The sequence below is a fragment of the Podarcis muralis genome, chromosome 2 (assembly GCF_964188315.1).
Source record: "Podarcis muralis chromosome 2, rPodMur119.hap1.1, whole genome shotgun sequence".
Lineage (NCBI taxonomy): Eukaryota > Metazoa > Chordata > Lepidosauria > Squamata > Lacertidae > Podarcis > Podarcis muralis.
This window is the reverse complement of record NC_135656.1, coordinates 56,645,837-56,665,253: the sequence shown is the minus strand read 5'-3', so window position 1 is coordinate 56,665,253 and position 19,417 is coordinate 56,645,837. Positions and strand designations below refer to the sequence as shown.

General features: G+C 42.0%; 1 protein-coding gene across 3 annotated transcripts in view; it reads left to right on the top strand.

Moving 5' to 3' along the window:
- Window positions 1-16,222, top strand: part of FSTL4 (follistatin like 4) — a 343,706-nt gene extending 327,484 nt beyond the window's left edge. For 2 of the 3 annotated variants that reach the window (XM_028718024.2, XM_028718025.2), the window contains 5 exons: window positions 359-477; window positions 2,017-2,166; window positions 4,525-4,632; window positions 7,944-8,053; window positions 11,779-16,222. In XM_028718024.2, the coding sequence (XP_028573857.2) occupies window positions 359-477; window positions 2,017-2,166; window positions 4,525-4,632; window positions 7,944-8,053; window positions 11,779-12,481 (1,190 nt within the window). In that variant the 3' untranslated portion in view covers window positions 12,482-16,222. Of the gene's footprint in view, window positions 1-358; window positions 482-2,016; window positions 2,167-4,524; window positions 4,633-7,943; window positions 8,054-11,778 lie in introns of all 3 variants that reach the window. The other variant, XM_077924525.1, reaches the window with a different exon arrangement.
- The last annotated feature ends 3,195 nt before the right edge of the window (window positions 16,223-19,417 follow it).

The following is a 19,417-nucleotide window of genomic DNA, read 5'->3' as shown; positions in this document are numbered from 1 at the left end:
ATTTACCTGGAAAGGGCAAAAGTATTAGCAAACTGCTTCTAATGCAAACGAAATAAACCTGCATATTAATTTGATTGCAAAACACATGATCCCAAGATACTGCCTTACATTTGTAACTGTTCCCACCAAGGCAATACATTTTTGAGCTTATCTGTACCTCTTTCCTCACACCTTGAAGCCCTACTTGTGACATGAACTTTAATTTTGTGAATGCACCAAAAGCATCCAAATCTCTAGGGGTTTTTTGGTTTCGTTTTGTATAGTAATTTTTATTTTTGAGGTTTAGCCTACTTTTTTTGTTTTCAGACAGGAAATTATGACATGTTTTTCCCCTTGCTTTTTTTGTTTTCTCTTCAAGGGCTCAGTGTGGGAAACATGTTCTATGTCTTTTCTGATGATGGAATCACAATAATTCAGCCAACTGACTGTGAGATCCAGAGACACATCAAACCAAATGAGAAAGTTTTCTCAAGTTATGTAAGTTTGGGGTAATTAATCTCGGTCTTGCATCAAGGATGTAAGAAGTCCTTGTTTTCCTTTCCACTAGTATTTATCGCAGGCAGCGCTGCTTTTCTGCTGCAGTTTAGCTTCTGTTAAAAACTACATTATTTATCTCACTGCCTGCTGTGGCAAAATTGTGAAATTTATTGTACATGTAAAGAGGAATTCAATGTTGTGCTATGTTGACAACACCATCAGCACAAGCCTTTCAGCATGCTGGGTGGAACAACCCCTTCATCTCCCCCATGTGCTGGGGGCTCTCTCAACCTGCTGAGGCAATTTTAGGACTGCAGAGGGAATGGGGGGGAGCCCCATCGCAGAATTGGAAATCATTGCACAGGGCTTCCACTGGTGGGACGTGTGAGGTGAATCCCTACCATAATTCATATAATTATGCCAAATTTATAAAGTTTAGAACTGGAGTTTCACAGGCCTTCAGTTCCATACATTCATCTGAATAAACCACAATGTGAGGAGCACATTTTCCTAGCCACCCAAGTTCTATTGAACTGAAGGTTGAGAAATTTATCAAGAAACTCCTGTTGCCGAAACATATGGTTTACCTCAGGGTAGACTCTACCTTAACTAACTTAGGGCCCTGTATTGTGAACCACAAGTTTCATAACTCAAATTTGGCTCTCCCAAATATTCAATGGCTATATTATTGTTTGAATATAAATTTCAGTCTGTGATGGCTTAAAACAGGCGCAGGCAAACTCGGCCCTCCAGATGTTTTGGAACTCCCATGATCCCTAGCTAGCAGGACCGGTGGTCAGGGATGGTGGGAATTGTAGCCTCAAAACATCTGGAGGGCCGAGTTTGCCTATCCCTGGTTTAAAATAAAGCTGGCTTTGCACCTCAGTTTTGCATGTCCATTCTTCCCACGGCAAACTAGGGAACAAATTCCTACAACTTTGAAAAATTTGAAGATGTTTTGTGGGGCAGGGAGCTGAAGAATGAGGGCATCCTGCACTTAAAACCTTTTTTTTTTTAATGCTCCATGTGCTCTTGCAGTGATGTGAGGCTCTCTGTGCACAGGCTTCCATTGCAACAGTGTTTCCTGGAACATGTGTGTGACTATATGACATTGTGTGGGCATTCCAAGGAGTCCTGCAATGCGGGATCCTGTGTAGAGAGAGTCTGGTGCCACTGCAAGCACACACATGGCCTTTATAAATGTTGAAATGCAAGAGAGACCCCCTCACACTTAATAAGGTAGAAATCCCAGCCAATGAAAATTCCTCTGAAGCACTACCACTACCACCTCCCCTTTGGAGGTCTCTTCAACTTGGCCTCAGCCCCATCAAATGACCAAAAGACAGGTCCCCCAAAGGGTTTGCCAGAGAACTAGCTCAATACCACAGGTTAGATCTATTACTCTCAGCACACGCCATACCTTCAAGGTCTCATTGTTTTACCTTCTATCGTTTTCCTCTGTGGCCGTATATAGCAGACTGCCTGTATCACAGCACTGAACCTAAACTTATTAAACCTGCTTTCATTATTTTATTTCAGGCAGAAATCTGTCCTAGAGTTGAAGGTGAAGCCATTCAGTCCTGCCTCTGGGCTTCCGCTGTCAATGTCAGAGACAAATATATTTATGTAACACAGCCAAAGTGGAATAGAATAATGATCCTTGATATCCAGACTCAGAAAGTCATTCAGGTAACTTCCCAGGGGCAACTGAATGCTTTTGGATGGGGGACAAAAAGGTTTCATACTGCCAAAAATTTGGCCTCTTCCCAAAGGAGGTTCTAGCTATTGACTTTGTTAGTAGATTTGTAAAAATACGAATCTGCAGCTGGGTTAGCAGCACGTTAGGAGTATGGTAATACCCCATGCTCGACATCCTGAGGTGGCTACTAGAAAGAGGATCGTTACTAATCATGTCGCTAATAGTTTGACAACAACATTTTGACACTATAATACCTGTCAATTGAAGTCCTCTGTTAACAACATAGGTTGTAATATGTAATGCTGATAACTATATATGTAGAGTATTGTCATATTCTGAGGCTGCAATCCTCTACACATGTACCTGAAAGTAAGGTCCCACTGAACACAGTGGAAACTTACTTATGAGAAAGCAAACACAGGATTGCAGTTTCTGTAAGGTTGTAATTCTATGCACTGAACTCTGTGACACTTTCAAATAAATATGCACTTTCAAATAAATATGCAACCCAGATACTAAAGTCAGTTTATGGCTGGCATGTTAGGCCCTTGTCATGTCCATAACACCTCTTTCTTATTCAAAAGGCTGCCACAACATGACCACATGGAATGGAAGCATGTGTAGATGAAGGGATTCACTGAGTGCTGTTCAGAAGAACTGCATAAACCCTTGGTGGGTGTAGTGGTAGAGAGCCAGTGTGGTGTAGTGGTTAAGAGCGATAGACTCGTAATCTGGTGAACTGGGTTCACTGCATGGGCTAGTCACACTTCTTTGAAGTCTCTCAGCCTCACTCACCTCACAGAGTGTTTGTTGTGGGGGAGGAAGGGAAAGGAGAATGTTAGCCGCTTTGAGACTCCTTCAGGTAGTGATAAAGCGGGATATCAAATCCAAACTCCTCTTCTTCTTCTTCTTCTTGGTACTTCCAGGAGGCTGAGGAAGAGACTCAGTTTCATTGCTGACATTTGTCTTTTGGTGCTGTCAGCCTCCTCTGGAAGACAGATGTGAGGGCCAGCTGTTTGTCATCTACCCCCCAAAAAAACCTGCATTTATGCCAAGCTCCTTGGAGTGTAGCAAGACCAGTACTACAAAATGCATTGTAATTTAACTTTCATTTTTGCTTGTTGTTCCTGTTCTTAAATCTAGATCATTGTTGGTTTTTGCAATATTGAATCGGTTTGCCAAATTGTTGGTTTTTGCTACTTTGAATTTACTAACATGTTCTGTATTTTGTATTTCCTGTGTTCTCTGTTTTGAACATTTGCTGTAAGCCACTTTGGGCGCAGCTCATTGTGCAAAAACGGCATTTAAGCAAAACCAATCAATCAATCAAGGAAGGAGTGGTTGGCAGGGGAGGGGTGGCACAATGCAGCTCATCTCCTGGCAGCGATGTTGCTGCTGCTTCCTGGGAGACAGAGGGTGAGGCCAGTGGTGGAGGAAGGGGGTGCGGTGGGTGCAGGCTACCCCGGGTGTCATCACTGAAGGGGGGTGACAAAATGACAAAAATCTGAGTTTAAAAAAATAATTGGGCTGACGAAACTTTATAGTTCAGTCAACAAACGCAACGAAACGCAGCTGGCACTGGGTGCCACACTGCAGGGGCCGGCACTTACCATGGGGCCTGCAACATGCCCGAGTCACGCTTCTCTCCTGGGAGTGGCGTGGTGGCTTGAGCACCTGCAAGCTTGGCGCTGCCTGAAACAGCAGCATGAAGCTTGCGTCTGCCCAACGCCGCTCCCTCAGCTGCCCTACAGCAAAGAGAGAGGCTGCAGAAAGGCTCTACACACACGCCCTGCCCCCGGCTGCAGGACACGTGTGCCACACTGGGCACCCGAGCAGCTAGCTATGCCGCTGGGTGAGGCACTGGGGAAGTTGGCACTTTGTGGGTGGAGATCATTTAGTTCCCCGCCAGTGTCCCTGCTCAGTGCCAGACTCCCTACCATCTCACCATTTCAGTAAGCAACAGTGTCGCCACTGCCAGTACTGCTTCTAAGAGCTATGTAGTTCAAACTGCAGAGAAACAAAAGACACAGGTGCCATACTGGTGTGCCACACCATCTACGCTATACATCTGGGTGTAAATTGTGTATAGGTGACAGGACTGGTGCAGATGCAGCTATGGTATGGCAGCAGCTACTTTGCTGGCAACAACTTACAAAGCAGGTCTCAGTATGCCAGCATATTAAACTGGGTGCGTACAATGACATGCAGTGGTGTAGTGTCTAACTTGGACATGAAATGCAAAATGTGCACAAAGGCTTTCTTAATAGCTTACAGACCCTAATCAAATGCATAACTTACATTCTTTTTCATAAGGAAGAGCTAATGCAACTGTTTTTGTTTCTTTGAAGACTTTGGACACTGACCCTCTACCTGTAAAATTACATTATGATAAGTCACATGACCAAATTTGGGTACTTAGCTGGGGCGATATGAAGAAGTCTCATCCGGTTTTGCAGGTAAGCCTCTTACAAATGCAATAATTAGTCACAATCTTCTTTTAGAGCCATTATTCTTATCAGCAGAAATTTAGGACTAACATTTCCTACCAGAAATCTTATTTAAATGTGAGCCTCAACTCTGTCTCCCTCCCTCATCCTTATCACTGTTTCTTTTGTTCAAACACTGTTTCAAACACGCTGCAAGTGCAAAGACCTCCACAAAAACAGCCTTTGAATCAACTGTGTAAACTTTTTTATAGCTTAAGAACAGAACTGATGGGAAAATTTACAAACCAGAAATGGGGGACATGTGGCTTTCTAGATATTGTTGAACTCCAAGCCCCATTAACCCCAGCCAGCATGGCCCATGGTCAAGGAGAATAGGAGTCCAAAAATTTCCATAGTTATGTCCAGCCAGTGGAAAGGAGTAGCACTGCATAACTGGCCTGTTGGCTGACACATTGGTGAAACATACTTGGACAGTGAGAGGGCAGGGGTGGAGTAGCAAGTGAGGTTTGGGTGTACCAGCAGAGCCAATCAGGTACTTTTGCTGGTATGACCACATTGCCCCAAGGTCTCTGCTATCCTGCCCCACCCCCTCACCATCCTGGGGCACAGCAGCAATGCCACCCCTTCTCACCAGCTGCTCCTGTCTGGTTAGCCACAGGTTTCCTCTCCCCAGTGTAAACTAAATAATACTTCATCTGCCAGTGTGAGAACTGAGGACCATTTTAATTTCATTATGTTTCATCTCAAGCAGTGTTCCTCACCGTTTCCAGATCCCTGATCTGACCTGAAACATGTAACTCATGTAAAAATTATTATTATTATTATTATTATTATTATTATTATTATTATTAATTTTACAGGTATAATTAATACCTATCTACTTTTTCTCTCCTTCTCTTTCATTTTCTCTCCTCTTTCCCAGTCCTCTTCCATGCTTCTCTTCTACCTTTTTTCTTTTCCAAACCACATTTGTAGTGCCGCCATAGCTACCATCCCAACTCAGTTGTGAATTACAACACATCAATTAATTAAATACCTATATTCCAAAGAACTCATGGTTGTTAAATTGGTTTAAGAAGAGTAAATGTGTCTTATGGTAGAAATGGAGCAAGCTTCGTGAACTTGAATGCATTGCTATTTTGCTATGCTTATTCCTTGCCTCATGGGGATTTCTGGTATGAAAACTTTTCTCATTCCAGGTCTCTCCTCCATGGTCATAGTAATTTGAATAAGATAGAACAACATATACAAAAATGACAATGGTTTCGGGAACAGAAGATCCTGCCTTAGTATAAAGGATTGAACTAGCTTACCTTCCAGCACTGTTATTTATGCTTCAGTAGGGCTATGATAATTAAATTACATGTTTAATTAGAATTCCAAAGATCATTAGTGCAATGTAGGCCATAAACAGAGAAAACATTTGTAGGGGGAAATTATTTGATAGATGGCAGAGTTATGGTAACTGATGCAACAGACTAGATAAAAGATGGTGGTATAGCTGTTAATGATCCACAATGAACACCCACAATGAAGTGTGGGTCTTTGATGTTGCATTCTGCCATAGATTCAGCACCAATTATTTTGGGGAAATGTGAGACTAGGAACTTATATCCAAAACACCCTTGCACCTATTAATGGATATCATGCTAGGCCAAGGGTTTCTCCTAAACATCTGCATATACCGTTAGGTCCAGTCGCGGACGACTCTGGGGTTGCGGCGCTCATCTCGCTTTATTGGCGAGGGAGCCGGCATACAACTTCCGGGTCATGTGGCCAGCATGACTAAGCTGCTTCTGGCGAACCAGAGCAGCACACAGAAACACCGTTTCTGCATATAGGCGACAGACAGAAGATGTGCAGTATTGTACAAATCAGTTGGGCAGATAGATAGATAGATAGATAGATAGATAGATAGATAGAGTGCTATGTTAGGACCGATGGCAAACAGCTACCACACCCCAGCATGAAAACAGGCAGACCTTTAAAATGGCTGCTGTACAAATGGGGACTTTAGAGAGTGGTTCAGTTTGTAACTGACAAGTTGCTCAGTCTGAGGACCAGACCAAAGTCAGAAGCTTCATAGGATCAGGTGAAGTCCTATTGGCCACTTTTGTCACTTTTGACCCCTGCAGAAGCATTAGCTTCAGTGATGGTGCCAAAGGTCAGCAGATTGCTCATCTGCAAGCTGCCATGATGACACAATGAACAGGTCACTAGAGTCCCGTTGGAAAAGTCCTCAATTGGAAACCCCTAACACCTGATGAGTTATTTCAAAGACATATTAATGAAGAAGCCTCACTATTGCAAAAGCACTAGAGGCATGGTGGAAACCTAATGTACCATACTCTACATGATTACATCAGAGCACTTTCATCAAGAAATGACAGGTTTCTCAAAAGAGCCTGACAAAAATATTGCAGCAGATCTTTTAAGGCTCTGGCACTTTCTGTAATGAACTACTTAGCTGTAAATTCTGAAGACGTCCTGTTAACACAGAGATACAGTCAACATGCCTAATGAACTGAATTTAGGCATCATATAAGCATTCTAAGGTTTGATTTTGATTTTTTTTAAGTCTCATCTCCATATTTTGCTGGAGTCACAGGAGAAATAACAAAGTGAGCTTTTCATTATAGCAAAGAGCTTACATTCTTCTCAGAAATAACCTTTTTTAAAAAAAAAGAAATACTCACTCTACCCCTTTCCATATATTCTCCCACTCCCTGGCACTGTAGATATCTTTTCAAAGAGATAATTAACTGCTGTGACTTTGCTGTCGGTCATTCAAGCCAGTGAATTAGCATGGTGCATTTAAGTCAGATTAATATATGTGAACCTGAAAACAATGTTTATAGCAGGCTGTGCAGAAAAATTATGGAAGCGTTAGAGCTGGGACATTCTTCCCATGCCTGCATGATTGCATTGTCTTCCGCTATAAACGGCTTGAAAGCAGATGGAGAACTGTTCTCTTACCTTGCAAATGTCACATAATACACGCAAATGCCATTTCATCCTTTATTTCCAGGAACCAGGAAACCCAGCATTTTGCCCTATGGAATGCTGCTGGATACATGGGGGTGGGGTCATATGAATATAGGTCAGAGGTTTATAAGCTATGACCCTCCAGATGCTTCGGACTGCAACTCCCACCAGCCCCAGCCAGCCTAGCCCAATGGTCTGTGATGATGGGCATTGTAGTACAACAGCTTCTGGAGGGCCACATGTTACCCACCCCTGATTTAGGTAGTCTAGAGTTTATATTTCAGTGCCTCATCTATTGTTCTATTTCTGCTCAGCATTTTGGTTATTCCTTGTAGGTAATACCAGAAGCAAGTACAGGAGACAACCTGCATATCATTCGCACCCATTTGAACGGGATGGATGATTATTTTATTCCACATACAAACCTCATTATCAATCACATCAGGTAAGAGTCCTCTGGGCCCCAGTAGTTTGTACTTTTAATCTGATGAAATTATTATCAATCATGATAATTACTTGCTTTGCTTTCATGGCAATCGCTGAAAGCTCCACCACACTAGAAAATAAAACCATGAAGACCTGCTCCAAATGGCTCCATAAGTTAGCTAAGAGACAAGAAACAGCACATGAAATAAGAAAGATGGGAAGTACACAAAGAAGCAATGGGGGTAATAATGGCCAGCACGATTATTAGGTGCCAGGCAAAAATGCCCTTTTTATTTTCCCCTGTGCTTTTAACTTTGGATATATTCCCTTCTCCCTGCTGTAACTGTATTTAGCAAAGCCTTTCTGTGTTTTTGCTAGATTTGCATTACTTCCTGTAAACCACAAATTTTGAATTGAATAACAGTATGGAAAACTTTTCAATAAACAGAGTTCTGGGTTATGCAAAATTTCAGCGGCAACTCTTTTCTCTGCCTAGCTGAGAGCCTTTGCAAATGTTCTGCTGACATAACTTTGTGACTCTGCAGCTTTTATGCAACCCGTTGGTTGTGCAGTGTCCAGATGCCAGGAATGCCTGTGGTTTGTTGAGCATCATCATGTTAGCCCAGTGCAATTCATTGTTATGTGTTTCGGTGCAGAAAAGCATTTCTTTCTTTATTTGATGATTTATTTGAAACATTTCACTGTTATTTAATTAAATAGCACATGTATTTACCTTTCTATTATACCAGTGGTCCTCATACACACAAATGGGTATTAGTAAGTATACCATGCTATAGGGACGCGGGTGGCACTGTGGTCTAAACCACTGAGCCTCTTGGGCTTGCTGATTGGAAGGTTGGTGGTTCGAATCCCTGCGACAGGGTGAGCTCCTGTTGCTCGGTCCCAGCTCCTGCCAACCTAGCAGTTCGAAAGTAAGTCAAAGTGCAAGTAGATAAATAGGTACTGCTCCGGCAGGAAGGTAAACGGCATTTCCATGCGCTGCTCTGGTTTCAGTGTTCCATTGTGCCAGAGATGGCTTAGTCATGCTGGCTACATGACCCAGAAAAACTGTCTGTGGACAAATGCCGGCTCCTTCAGCCTGTAAAGCGAGATGAGCACCACAACCCCAGAGTCATTCACGACTGGACTTAGCTGTCAGGGGTCCTTTCCCTTTAAGTATACCATGCTACTGGTTTGCTTTACTATATTTGCTGTGCAATCCTGTATATGTCTACTCGGAAGTAAGTTCCATTCAGTTCAATAGGACTGTTCCCAAGTTAAATGTGTACAGAATCTAATGTTTTTGAAAGGTTTTGTTTAAAGTCTTCAAGTGGCTTAATTCAAAAAAGCTGCAGGTGTCACCTTATTACTCTCCAATCGCCTGTCCATTTCATTTTCTCTGCCAGTATTTCATCCATCCCACACAGCATCTTTCTGATGGATGTAAGTATAGCAACTGAATGAAACACTAAATCCCAGGAGTGTTCATGTGTGATCATACACTATGCAGGCTTACTCTTCAGGAGTAAATTGCCATGGCTGGACACTTCAGTGATGCTTTCAGCTAAAAAGAAAAAAGGTAGGGGGATATAAGCCTATTATATGGAGACAGCTGTGTTTTATAGGTGAAAACACAGGTCTGAAGTATGATTTTCACACAATGGAATGCTGGCAATTCGGTTGTGTAACAATTGTTCCAAAGCATGACCTCAAGAAACATTATGTGCTAGTCTTTTAGGCAGATAAGCCACCTGTGTGTGGAACACGGGTGAAATGGAGCAGGTTTTCTATTGTTTTTCCTTTGAGAATTACTCAAGGGCAAACATGGCTTAACATTTTCTTCCTCTCCTTTCCAACCTCTTTTTAACTACTTTCCTATAAGGCATGATAGGGAAGTCTTAACACAATACTTTCAATGGGTGCAAGAGAATTCTATAACCTATGCAAAGAAAAACCTGCTACATCATATCAAGTATAGTAGTACCTCGTTGTGAGTCCACCCCATTTAGCATCCATTTCGAGGAACGTCTGCAGCAAACCCGGAAGTACCAGAACGGGTTACTTCCATGTTTGCTGCTCATGCTCGTGCAGAAGCACTAAATCACGGTTCATGCATGCGTAGAAGTGCAAAACTGCGCATACGCAGAGCGGCACTTCATCAAGCATCTGGGGCTCCGGAACGGATCCTGGACTCAAAACAAGGTACCACTTTATGTCTATAGGACATTAACGTTTTGTTTCCATGACTTTCTCATCTCCTTCATGGCTTGAAATATCACTATTCTATGCTATATATTCTTGAGGACTTAGCTTGGTGTTAATGTAATATATTTAGATTGTAGCCCCCTTGTCAGGGGCAGGCATGCAGTAAAACAGCCAGTGTCAGTGAAGTTAACTATTTATTCAAAGAAACCAAAACAGCACAGGCCTAGTGATCACAACTCTTACCAGTACCGTATTTTTCGCCCTATAGGACACACTTTTTCCCCTCCAAAAATGAAGGGGAAATGTGTGTGCGTCCTATGGGGCGAGTGCAGGCTTTCTATGGGGCGAGTGCCGCCGGGCTCACACGGCATGCGGCAGCAGCCTGCAGCGCGAAGCACAGGGTGCCCTCCGGAGGGCGCCCCGTGCTTTGCGCAGGTGTCCGCAAGACTTGCACGCCCAGCGGAGTTGCCGCCGGGCTCGCAAGGCTTGCGGATAGCAGCCTGTTCTGGGGGCTGGGGTCGGGGAAAGCTCGGGCTTCCCCTGTCCCAGCCCCGCGGCTGGGGGGGAAATAATTTTTTTTTATTCATTCCCCCCCCCCCCCAAAAAAACCGAGGTGCGTCCTATGGGCCAGTGCGCCCTATAGGGCGAAAAATACGGTAAGTCTTTCCCCAATGAAGCAGTTGAAGGTCCCTGTCTTCCCACGGCTCTCCAAGGCTCCTCTCCCACTTCCTTCTACAGCAGCCTAAGACTCTTTCATCTTGTCTCTTTTTGCTCCACCCTGTTCATTTCATTCTGCTCCATCGTATGATTCTTCTTCAACCAGGATCAGCTTTTGGGAGAAGCAGGTATCTGCAGGGGAGAGAAATTCAGAAAACCCTAATGTGTCAGAATTGGATCCTCTTTCCTGCATCCAACCCTCTCTTTCTAGGGTACAGCACCTGTTAGCATGGGATTTTAGTTTTAATATGTCTCCTTGTCTTTAATATTGTCTACCTATGTGCTATAGTATAGTAGTTAACATGAGTCATATGATAAGCTGGGAACCCCTGGTTGAAATCACAGCTTAGCCATGAACTTGTTTTGTGACCTTAAGCAACAAAATGTGTCTCTGTCTAACAGACTTACTCAATATTTCATTTCATTTGGCCTAAGTGCACAAAGCATTCCACAGATACTGTTTGGGTAAGTTGTTTCAGTAAGTGTTACAGCTAGCCTGGGAGATTTTGGTGAGCTCTGAAAACCTTTTCATTTCCAGAACATTAATTTCATAAGGTCACTTCTAATACTCTACTCCTTTATTTATTAGGTGTGTCCATTCTCCATTTTGTTCTGTTATTGTTTATTAAATAATAAACATTTCAAATAAATGCATACATATTGATGACAGTGTAATAGTGGCCTACCTCCTAGGGTTGCATAAGACTTAACGAGACAACATTTCTGCTCTTGGGCCAAGTGACACAAAGAATTGCTATTCTCATAACATCTTGTGGCATCTGTTTGGTTATATATTGTTTGTCTTTTATTTCCCCACTTTAGATTTGGTTTCATCTTTAACAAGTCTAAGTCTGTAGTTCACAAAATTGATCTGGAAACTGTGGCTCACATCAAGACGATCAGCTTCAAGAACTACAGCTGTTTGCCCCTAGCCATGGCCTATACACATCTGGGTGGCTACTTCTTCGTCCAGTGCAAAACAAACATGTCAGTACCAATAACTCCACAGCTTATAATTGACAGTGTTACAGATTCTGTTATTGGCCCCAACAGCGACATATCAGGTACTCCCTACATCTCCCCTGATGGACGCTATTTGGTCAGCGCAGATGAACAGAGCGGGAGGATCAGAGTCCAGGCAATAACAATCCAAGGGGAAATCAAGTTGATTTATGACTTACAAACCACCATGCACATATCCGATCTGACATTTCAGTCCTCTTTCACCGAAGGCAATCAGTATTATATATACGCTACTTCACATTTGCAAACAGATGTGCTTTTTGTAGAGTTGTCAACAGGGAAAATGGACGTATTGAAGAATTTAAAGGACCCTATCAAATCCAAAGACTGGCCCTGGAGTAACTACAACAGAATTATCCAAGACAGTGGATTATTTGGACAATACCTTATAACACCAGCAAAGGAGTCACTATTTATAATTAATGGGAGACAAAACACATTACGCTGCGAGATTTCGGGTATCAAGAGAGGCAACACAGTGGTTTGGGTTGGAGACGTATGAAAAGTCAAAAGGAACAGAACTGCCATAAAACAATGGACTGATTGAACCTTTAACTGCAAAAAATATATATATGCAGTAGCATTGTATATTTTTACACTGAGGGAAAAACTGTATAAGCTTCATGGTGCAACACTGGCCTACTTGCAAGGTTTATAATATAAGGTATGCTCTGCTAATAGGAATTGGTTATGCTGGGAATTTGTGTGGAAGTCGGACGTGACAGCTTGAGTTATGGAACATATACTAGGGAAAGAATGATTTCTCAAAACTGAGATTGTATAAGCCACATTCCTTGGTGATTCTGTACAACAACACTTTTGCGTTGAAAGGCTGATGACTTCTTAAGTTCCATCAGTATTCATTCTATTGGTCCAACATAACATTGCCTGTAGTGTGTGCCGTGTGGCATGAAGTCAGGCCTGTAGCTTAGACATTTTCACATGGATGGGCACACTGGAGAACTTTAGGCGTTTATGTACTTTGTTGAAAATGCAATCTCAGTCAAAAAGTCCTTTTTTAAGCTTTTTTTAAAAAATGAAAATGTTATTTATATTATCAAGTCAGGAAATTTAAATGTTCAAACAGGTAAAGAAAAATCCACTCACCTTTAAAAATAATCGGGCTAAGAAGGTAAGTTGAAATATCTGGTCAATATTTTCATTTATGTTGCTTCGAAATGCAAATGGGGTGGCAATACCCCTACATGCCCTCCAGTAGCTGCAGGCCTCCATGGAAGACATCACCCTTAACATCAAAGGAAAGAGGTAAGAGGTTAGAATTAAGGATTGAGGGGAGGGCGTGAGAGCATATTGTCACTGAAAGTAGTATTTAGAATGCAAAGAGATAGGAGAGAAACATACATTGTTTCTTTACGGGGAAACATAATTCAGGAAGGCTAACCCAACACCTTTCTGAGTCCAAACATGATGGAATTCTGTACTGTCAGGTATATTTCTCTGTCTCACAGCAAGCACCTAAAATTGATATGGGTGGGGAATGTTTCTCCTCTTCAGTCCTAAGGAGGACATTTTTCAATTTTGTACGAGGTGCTTCTAAATAAAAGAGGTGGGGCAGATTTGAAAGCTAGAAAACACATGGGCAAATATGCAAATATCTTCTATGTAATCAGGAAAGAAAGCTTTATCTGTTTTTATTTTTAAGCAGCAGCTATCATTAAGTGTGCAAGATAAACTGCTATTTCAGCAGGCAGGAAAATAAGCAGTGTTGTTCCCAGTGCAGAGAGAAACGTTTCCAGAAATAATTTCTTCCCCTTCATTAAAAATTTACCATTACTCGAAGTAATTGGGTTCTTCATGAAAACAATAGCTATGTCTTGAAACGTACCCTTTCCAGTAGCCTATTTTTGTGCAGAGAACTTTTAGCTTTTATATAAATCAGGCACTTAATTTACATCTGTCATCCAAATGCCTGCAAAAAAAGGATTTTTTTAAAAAAAATGCTGCTGCTGTTCATTTTCTTCTCCCATTCATGGTGTTCTCATTTATAGTCAATTATCATTCAGTTATGCTGCTTTTCCCCCAATCTAAAACCAATTAAAATATATCCAACAATGCAATAGCAGACACTGAGAACTGTAAGCAGATTTGCCATAAAGAGATGTAAAATATATGTATCTTGCTAACATTGGACACTGCAACTAATCATAGTTGGAAAACAGAGAAGATGGTTATAAATGCAATTGGATATATAATACCCAATCCCAGTGTAGTCCAAGCAATCAGAAGTGAAAATATGAATCCCTATCCAATGATTTTTAAAAGGTATTTAAAAAAATAACTTTTTGCAACAGCAATGCTTGTTGCATCATCATACTTGGGGAGGGGGGTGTCACAGAAAAAAAGAAAAGAGTTGGCATGAGTTTCTTGGCTGGGATTATAAAGGCATTACTGAATACCGTATGGTGATCTTTAGAGTACTAGTTCTCCATTTTAATATGGAGGCAGGGATTCAAATAATGCACGAGAGGCTTGTAGGGCTATACAGGTTAGCCCAGGCATAGGTAAACTCCGGCCCTCCAGATGTTTGGGACTACAATTCCCATTATCCCTAGCTAACAGAGCCAGTGGTCAGGGATGATGGGAACTGTAGTCCCAAACAGCTGGAGGGCTGGAGTTTGCCCATGCCTGGGTTAGCCTCCTCCCCTCCACTACAGCATTCCTAGTGGCCACACGCCCAACCAGCAACACATTTGGTGTACCTAAGGACTAGGCGGGACCCTATGCACCCAATTACATACAATCACAGAGGTCCCCCATGCGAATGGAGATCCTGGATCAGTCAGGTTCGTCTTTCTAATGGGGACCTTTGTGCATATGTTGATATACACATAGAGCCCCTTCTCACACGTGCTGAATAGGTGGATGGCAGAACAGCATGGATACTAGGAGCAAGGGAAGTGAAGGGCGGGATCACACATTCCTCATTTGGGGCATCATCTGAACCCCACTGTGGCTACAATTAAGATGAATTAGGATTAATCTGACATTAGGCTTTTGAACTATAAACATTTCTACTTGGTTATTCTTTTCCCAAGTGATTTCCAAGTCTATGCCTACTACCAGACATTTTAATCAAGACTGCGTCTGCTCTACACATGAGGACCATTTAGTGCTCATGAATTTCCCTCAGGTACCTTGGATACTGTAGATGTATGTGGGAATGCTAGGGATTGCTAACCAAGAATTCTCAGTGGCCTCATGAATCTTTGGCTCTTAGCTTTAAGCTAAGTACACCTTAACAATCAACCAAGGTCTGTAGGTTAAGTGAAATCATTCTGGTTGCTTTGAATGCTGAAGAACGAGATCAAATGAAGTAAAAAAAGAGCAGAATTCTTGACGTTAGCCAGAAACCCACTGCTTAACCTTATAGCAGAGAAAGTAGGGTGTTCCAGCACATATAGACAACAGAAAGGTGTGAGAGCTCTTAACAGGATTAGGTGGGGGCTGTGTCTCCTCTATCCCTTCTCCTCCCAGTTTGATCAGTGCTAAGATATACATAATTTTTTGCTAAAGCCTACATAATTTTTCCTATGAGCCATAGGAGGTTAGAACCCAGATACCTAATATTGGATGTAGCCTCCATTTAGAAATATGCAGTGGTCATTAATGGTAAAACAAAATTGTATCCATACATTGCATCTCTTCTGGAAGGTGTTTTGCCGGATCGGGGCCCTGCTCTACTGTCCCTTTTGTATGATTTCTTGAATATTTTACTCTGGATATGGTAAGTTTCCCATAAATGAAGACCTTTGTGGAATAGATATAGCAAAAATGTTACTTTTATATAAAAAAATATTTTAAAAAAATGCTTGTAAATATCTGTTCAGGTAAATATTCTTGAAATTAAGATGTGAAGGATGTGTAATATACTTCACTGTTTTTTGTTTATCTTAACACATTGGACTAGAGTTAACTCCAAACTTTGACCTTCCAAAGATGCTCCTCTGACTTTCCTCTTCTGCCCCCAAGGTCTGTTGATGTGTTTTCTAAATATCCTACTGGCTTGGTCCTACTTAGAAGATGATATTTAATATAGATGCATCACATGTGAACAGTTCCAATGATGTTTGATCCAATATGAAAAAGTGCTGCACATTTGAGCATCATTTTTCCTTATACACACTAAGATCACATATTTATCTGTACCACAAAAGGTGTAAAACATGTTTGTCTCCTTTAAACTTTTTCCCCCCTCAAACATATTAAATCTCATTTGGTTGCATTTTCTGATGTAATTCATTTGGTCTGCCACACAACATGCAAAGTACCACTTCATATTTATTTCTTTGCCCAGAAATTAATAGTCATGGTGATTAAGTGAAAGTAATTTAAATTGAACTAGCATGTAATTACTTACCCTAACATGCTCGTGTATCACTTGAGAGTTCCATTTGATGGACACTGAAATCAATGAACAAAGTAACCCATTTAAGATAAGGATCAAGTCCCTGAGATCCAATGCAATGCTTACGCACTGCTTAGATGAAATAAAGGACAATGCAAACTAATTATCCATATTACAATGGGTGATTTTTAAAATAATAAATTGACTGAAAAGGCAAGGCCAGAATTCAATTTAAACATTTATCATGTTGCATGCTTTGCAGCAGTCAAGATGGGAGCATGCTATGGTGCAATTTAGATATGGGGGGCCAACACCCTTGCACAGATCCCACAGAACTCTATAGAGCTTTGTTCCACCATCACCTCTTGTACGCATTCAGACAATGCAATGAGCCATTACAGAGAATGGGAGGCCTGCATCTCACATTCAGGCCATCCTTTCTGAGTGATTAAAGTTATGCTCCAAAACATGAGTAACTACGCAGAGGTGTCATGTTGGATAGGGATAAGGAAGTCCTATACAGATGCCACTTTTAAAGGAATGGCCTGTTGCACTATTTTCACACTGTGAATTGCTTTTACACATCTGCCAGGCAAGGGTGGGGTAGGAAGGAACAGTGCTTTATGGAAGAAGTACTGTATCTCTTTATTGAGATACTGACCCACCCAGAAGTGGCTTCTTAAAAAGCAGGGATATGATACAGAATAAGGTGCTGACTGAACCATCTGCTTCCCATACACCCTGGGCGATATCTTGGGGGAAACAGCTGGTACCAACATAGCCTAAGGGGGGTGGAGAATCACCTTCAAACAGCCTTGCATTTTCTTCAAGGCTTGTTTAATTAAGTCCTTCAGCGCAGAGCCCTCTGCATTGCATGGTGTCTTCGACACTTGTCAGACAGTCAGATAAAGTCAGTCAATACAAAATGACAGACAGGAAACTGGCCTGTGCTTGGCGAGCAAAACAAAGTGCACTTAGGCTTAGCCAAACAAGCCCTTCCAGAGCTTTGAAAGGTTAGCGCAAACTTAAATGCCCTTTCCCCTTAGAGCTCTGGCATTTCGAAAAAATCCAAGTCAAATGAATTTCTCCGGAATTGTTACAGGCACGCTTCCTGATTTGTTCGAAAGGCACCTGCGTTCCAAGCTTTTTCCCAGGAACTCGAAGTCAAATTATGGCACGAGGCCCCTAGCTTGTATTTAAGGATAAGCATCCGCTGGGGGATGAAAATCCAACCATTCTCTCGAGTGCCTTGGTATATTAGCATAACTGAATTGCAACAGTGGAGCAGCAGTGAGATTGGCATCCCAGTATAAAGCACTTGCAATCAGGCATTTGCCTGTCATGTAGGCATAATATTGCTGAGTAATCTCCTGTTTTGTGTCTATTGTCTGTTGAGATGCCCCATCCTTAACAATTCTGTGGTGCTCCAATATGTCATGTGAAAGATCTGCATAACAGCTGGATTTCTGGTCCTTTGGTTCAATGCTATTCAAGGCATCAGTACATAACTGCAGGCATAAGCTGCAAACATAATTGGTAACTATACCTGTACAAATGGAACCAGCTAAAAATGGAGGTGGATATAGACTGTGAGGAGTGATGCTGCCCTCTATAGATGCACCTTTTTCCATCCCCAAAAGCTTAACTGGCATTATTTGACACACAAGGCAGTGCATAGTCCTCAACTACACTCTGCAAGTATAGCAATTAATACTGGATAAATAATTCAGCATCCCAAGAATCTCAGTTTTATTTTTATAAATCCAAGTAGCTAGCCCTTAAGGTCTGAAATATAGCAGTGCGTGGATAATGCTTGATTATTTCACTCAGGGAAGGAAGCTTGAGCAACTTTTCCAATTTCAAACCTGCTTAAGCTCAGTTCAAATGCAGCTTCTGAATTTATGTATGATGACTACCAACCATTCCATTGCTTTCTGACCCTCAGCAGCATACATAGCACAGAATAATCCGTGGTGCACGTTAATTCAATAAATCACTATATTGTAGCTGTACTAGCACATTCCAGTTTTAGCCACAAAAGAAAATGTGTTCAACAATGAATACCTTAACTCCTGGAGATGCCGACTCCTCTTCAATGATGTCTAAATACATAAAACTGCTTGGATTCATCTATTGCTTCCCTCTGTTCTTGTAGTGCTCAACTGAATTTTTGTAATGTTCTATTCTCAGTGCAAAAAATTGCTGTTTTGTAGGGTGCAAAGCAACCCACCACCACAGCACATCTGCCTTCAGCTAGTCTGCCATTCTTGCACCTGTTTGCTACCATTATTCCCTTGATATATTGCTGCATTGGTGTCATTTTTTACATTGTCCACATTCTTCTTTTCAGCACCAAGCTGTGAATTAAGTCCACATGCTAATGAATATTAAAAGGTTCTTTTAAAAAAACAACACCCATGCACTAATGTGCATAAATGGCTGGCTTTAATAACAGCTGAAGAATTAAAAGACCCTAATGCACATGTAGGTGGGACGCGGGTGGCGCTGTGGTCTAAACCACTGAGCCTAGGGCTTGCCAATTGGAAGGTCAGCGGTTTGAATCCCTGTGATGGGGTGAGCTCCCGTTCGGTCCCTGCTCCTGCCAACCTGGCAGTTTGAAAGCACGTCAAAGTGCAAGTAGATAAATAGGTACCGCTCCGGTGGGAAGGTAAACGGTGTTTCCGTGCGCTGCTCTGGTTCACCAAAAGTGGCTTAGTCATGCTGGCCACATGACCCAGAAGCTATCTGTGGACAAACGCCGGCTCCCTCAGCAAGTAAAGCGAGATGAGTGCCGCAACCCCAGAGTCATTCGTGACTGGACCTAATGGTCAGGGGTCCCTTTAATGCACATGTAAGAAAGTCCATTACAAGGGCCTTTTAAAGTCCTGTTGCTGGGCACAAATGACTAGACTTCCAACTCGCAAGTGACATGTTAGAGACTTTCAAGTGCCTCCCTAGCACCAAGCATTGGGGAGGAAGCAACTTTCTAGGTACATAGACATTTCAGAAACCTCCCAGTTTGGTTCAGCACTTCTCTCACTGTTAAACTGCAAATTGGAACCTTCTTGGGGG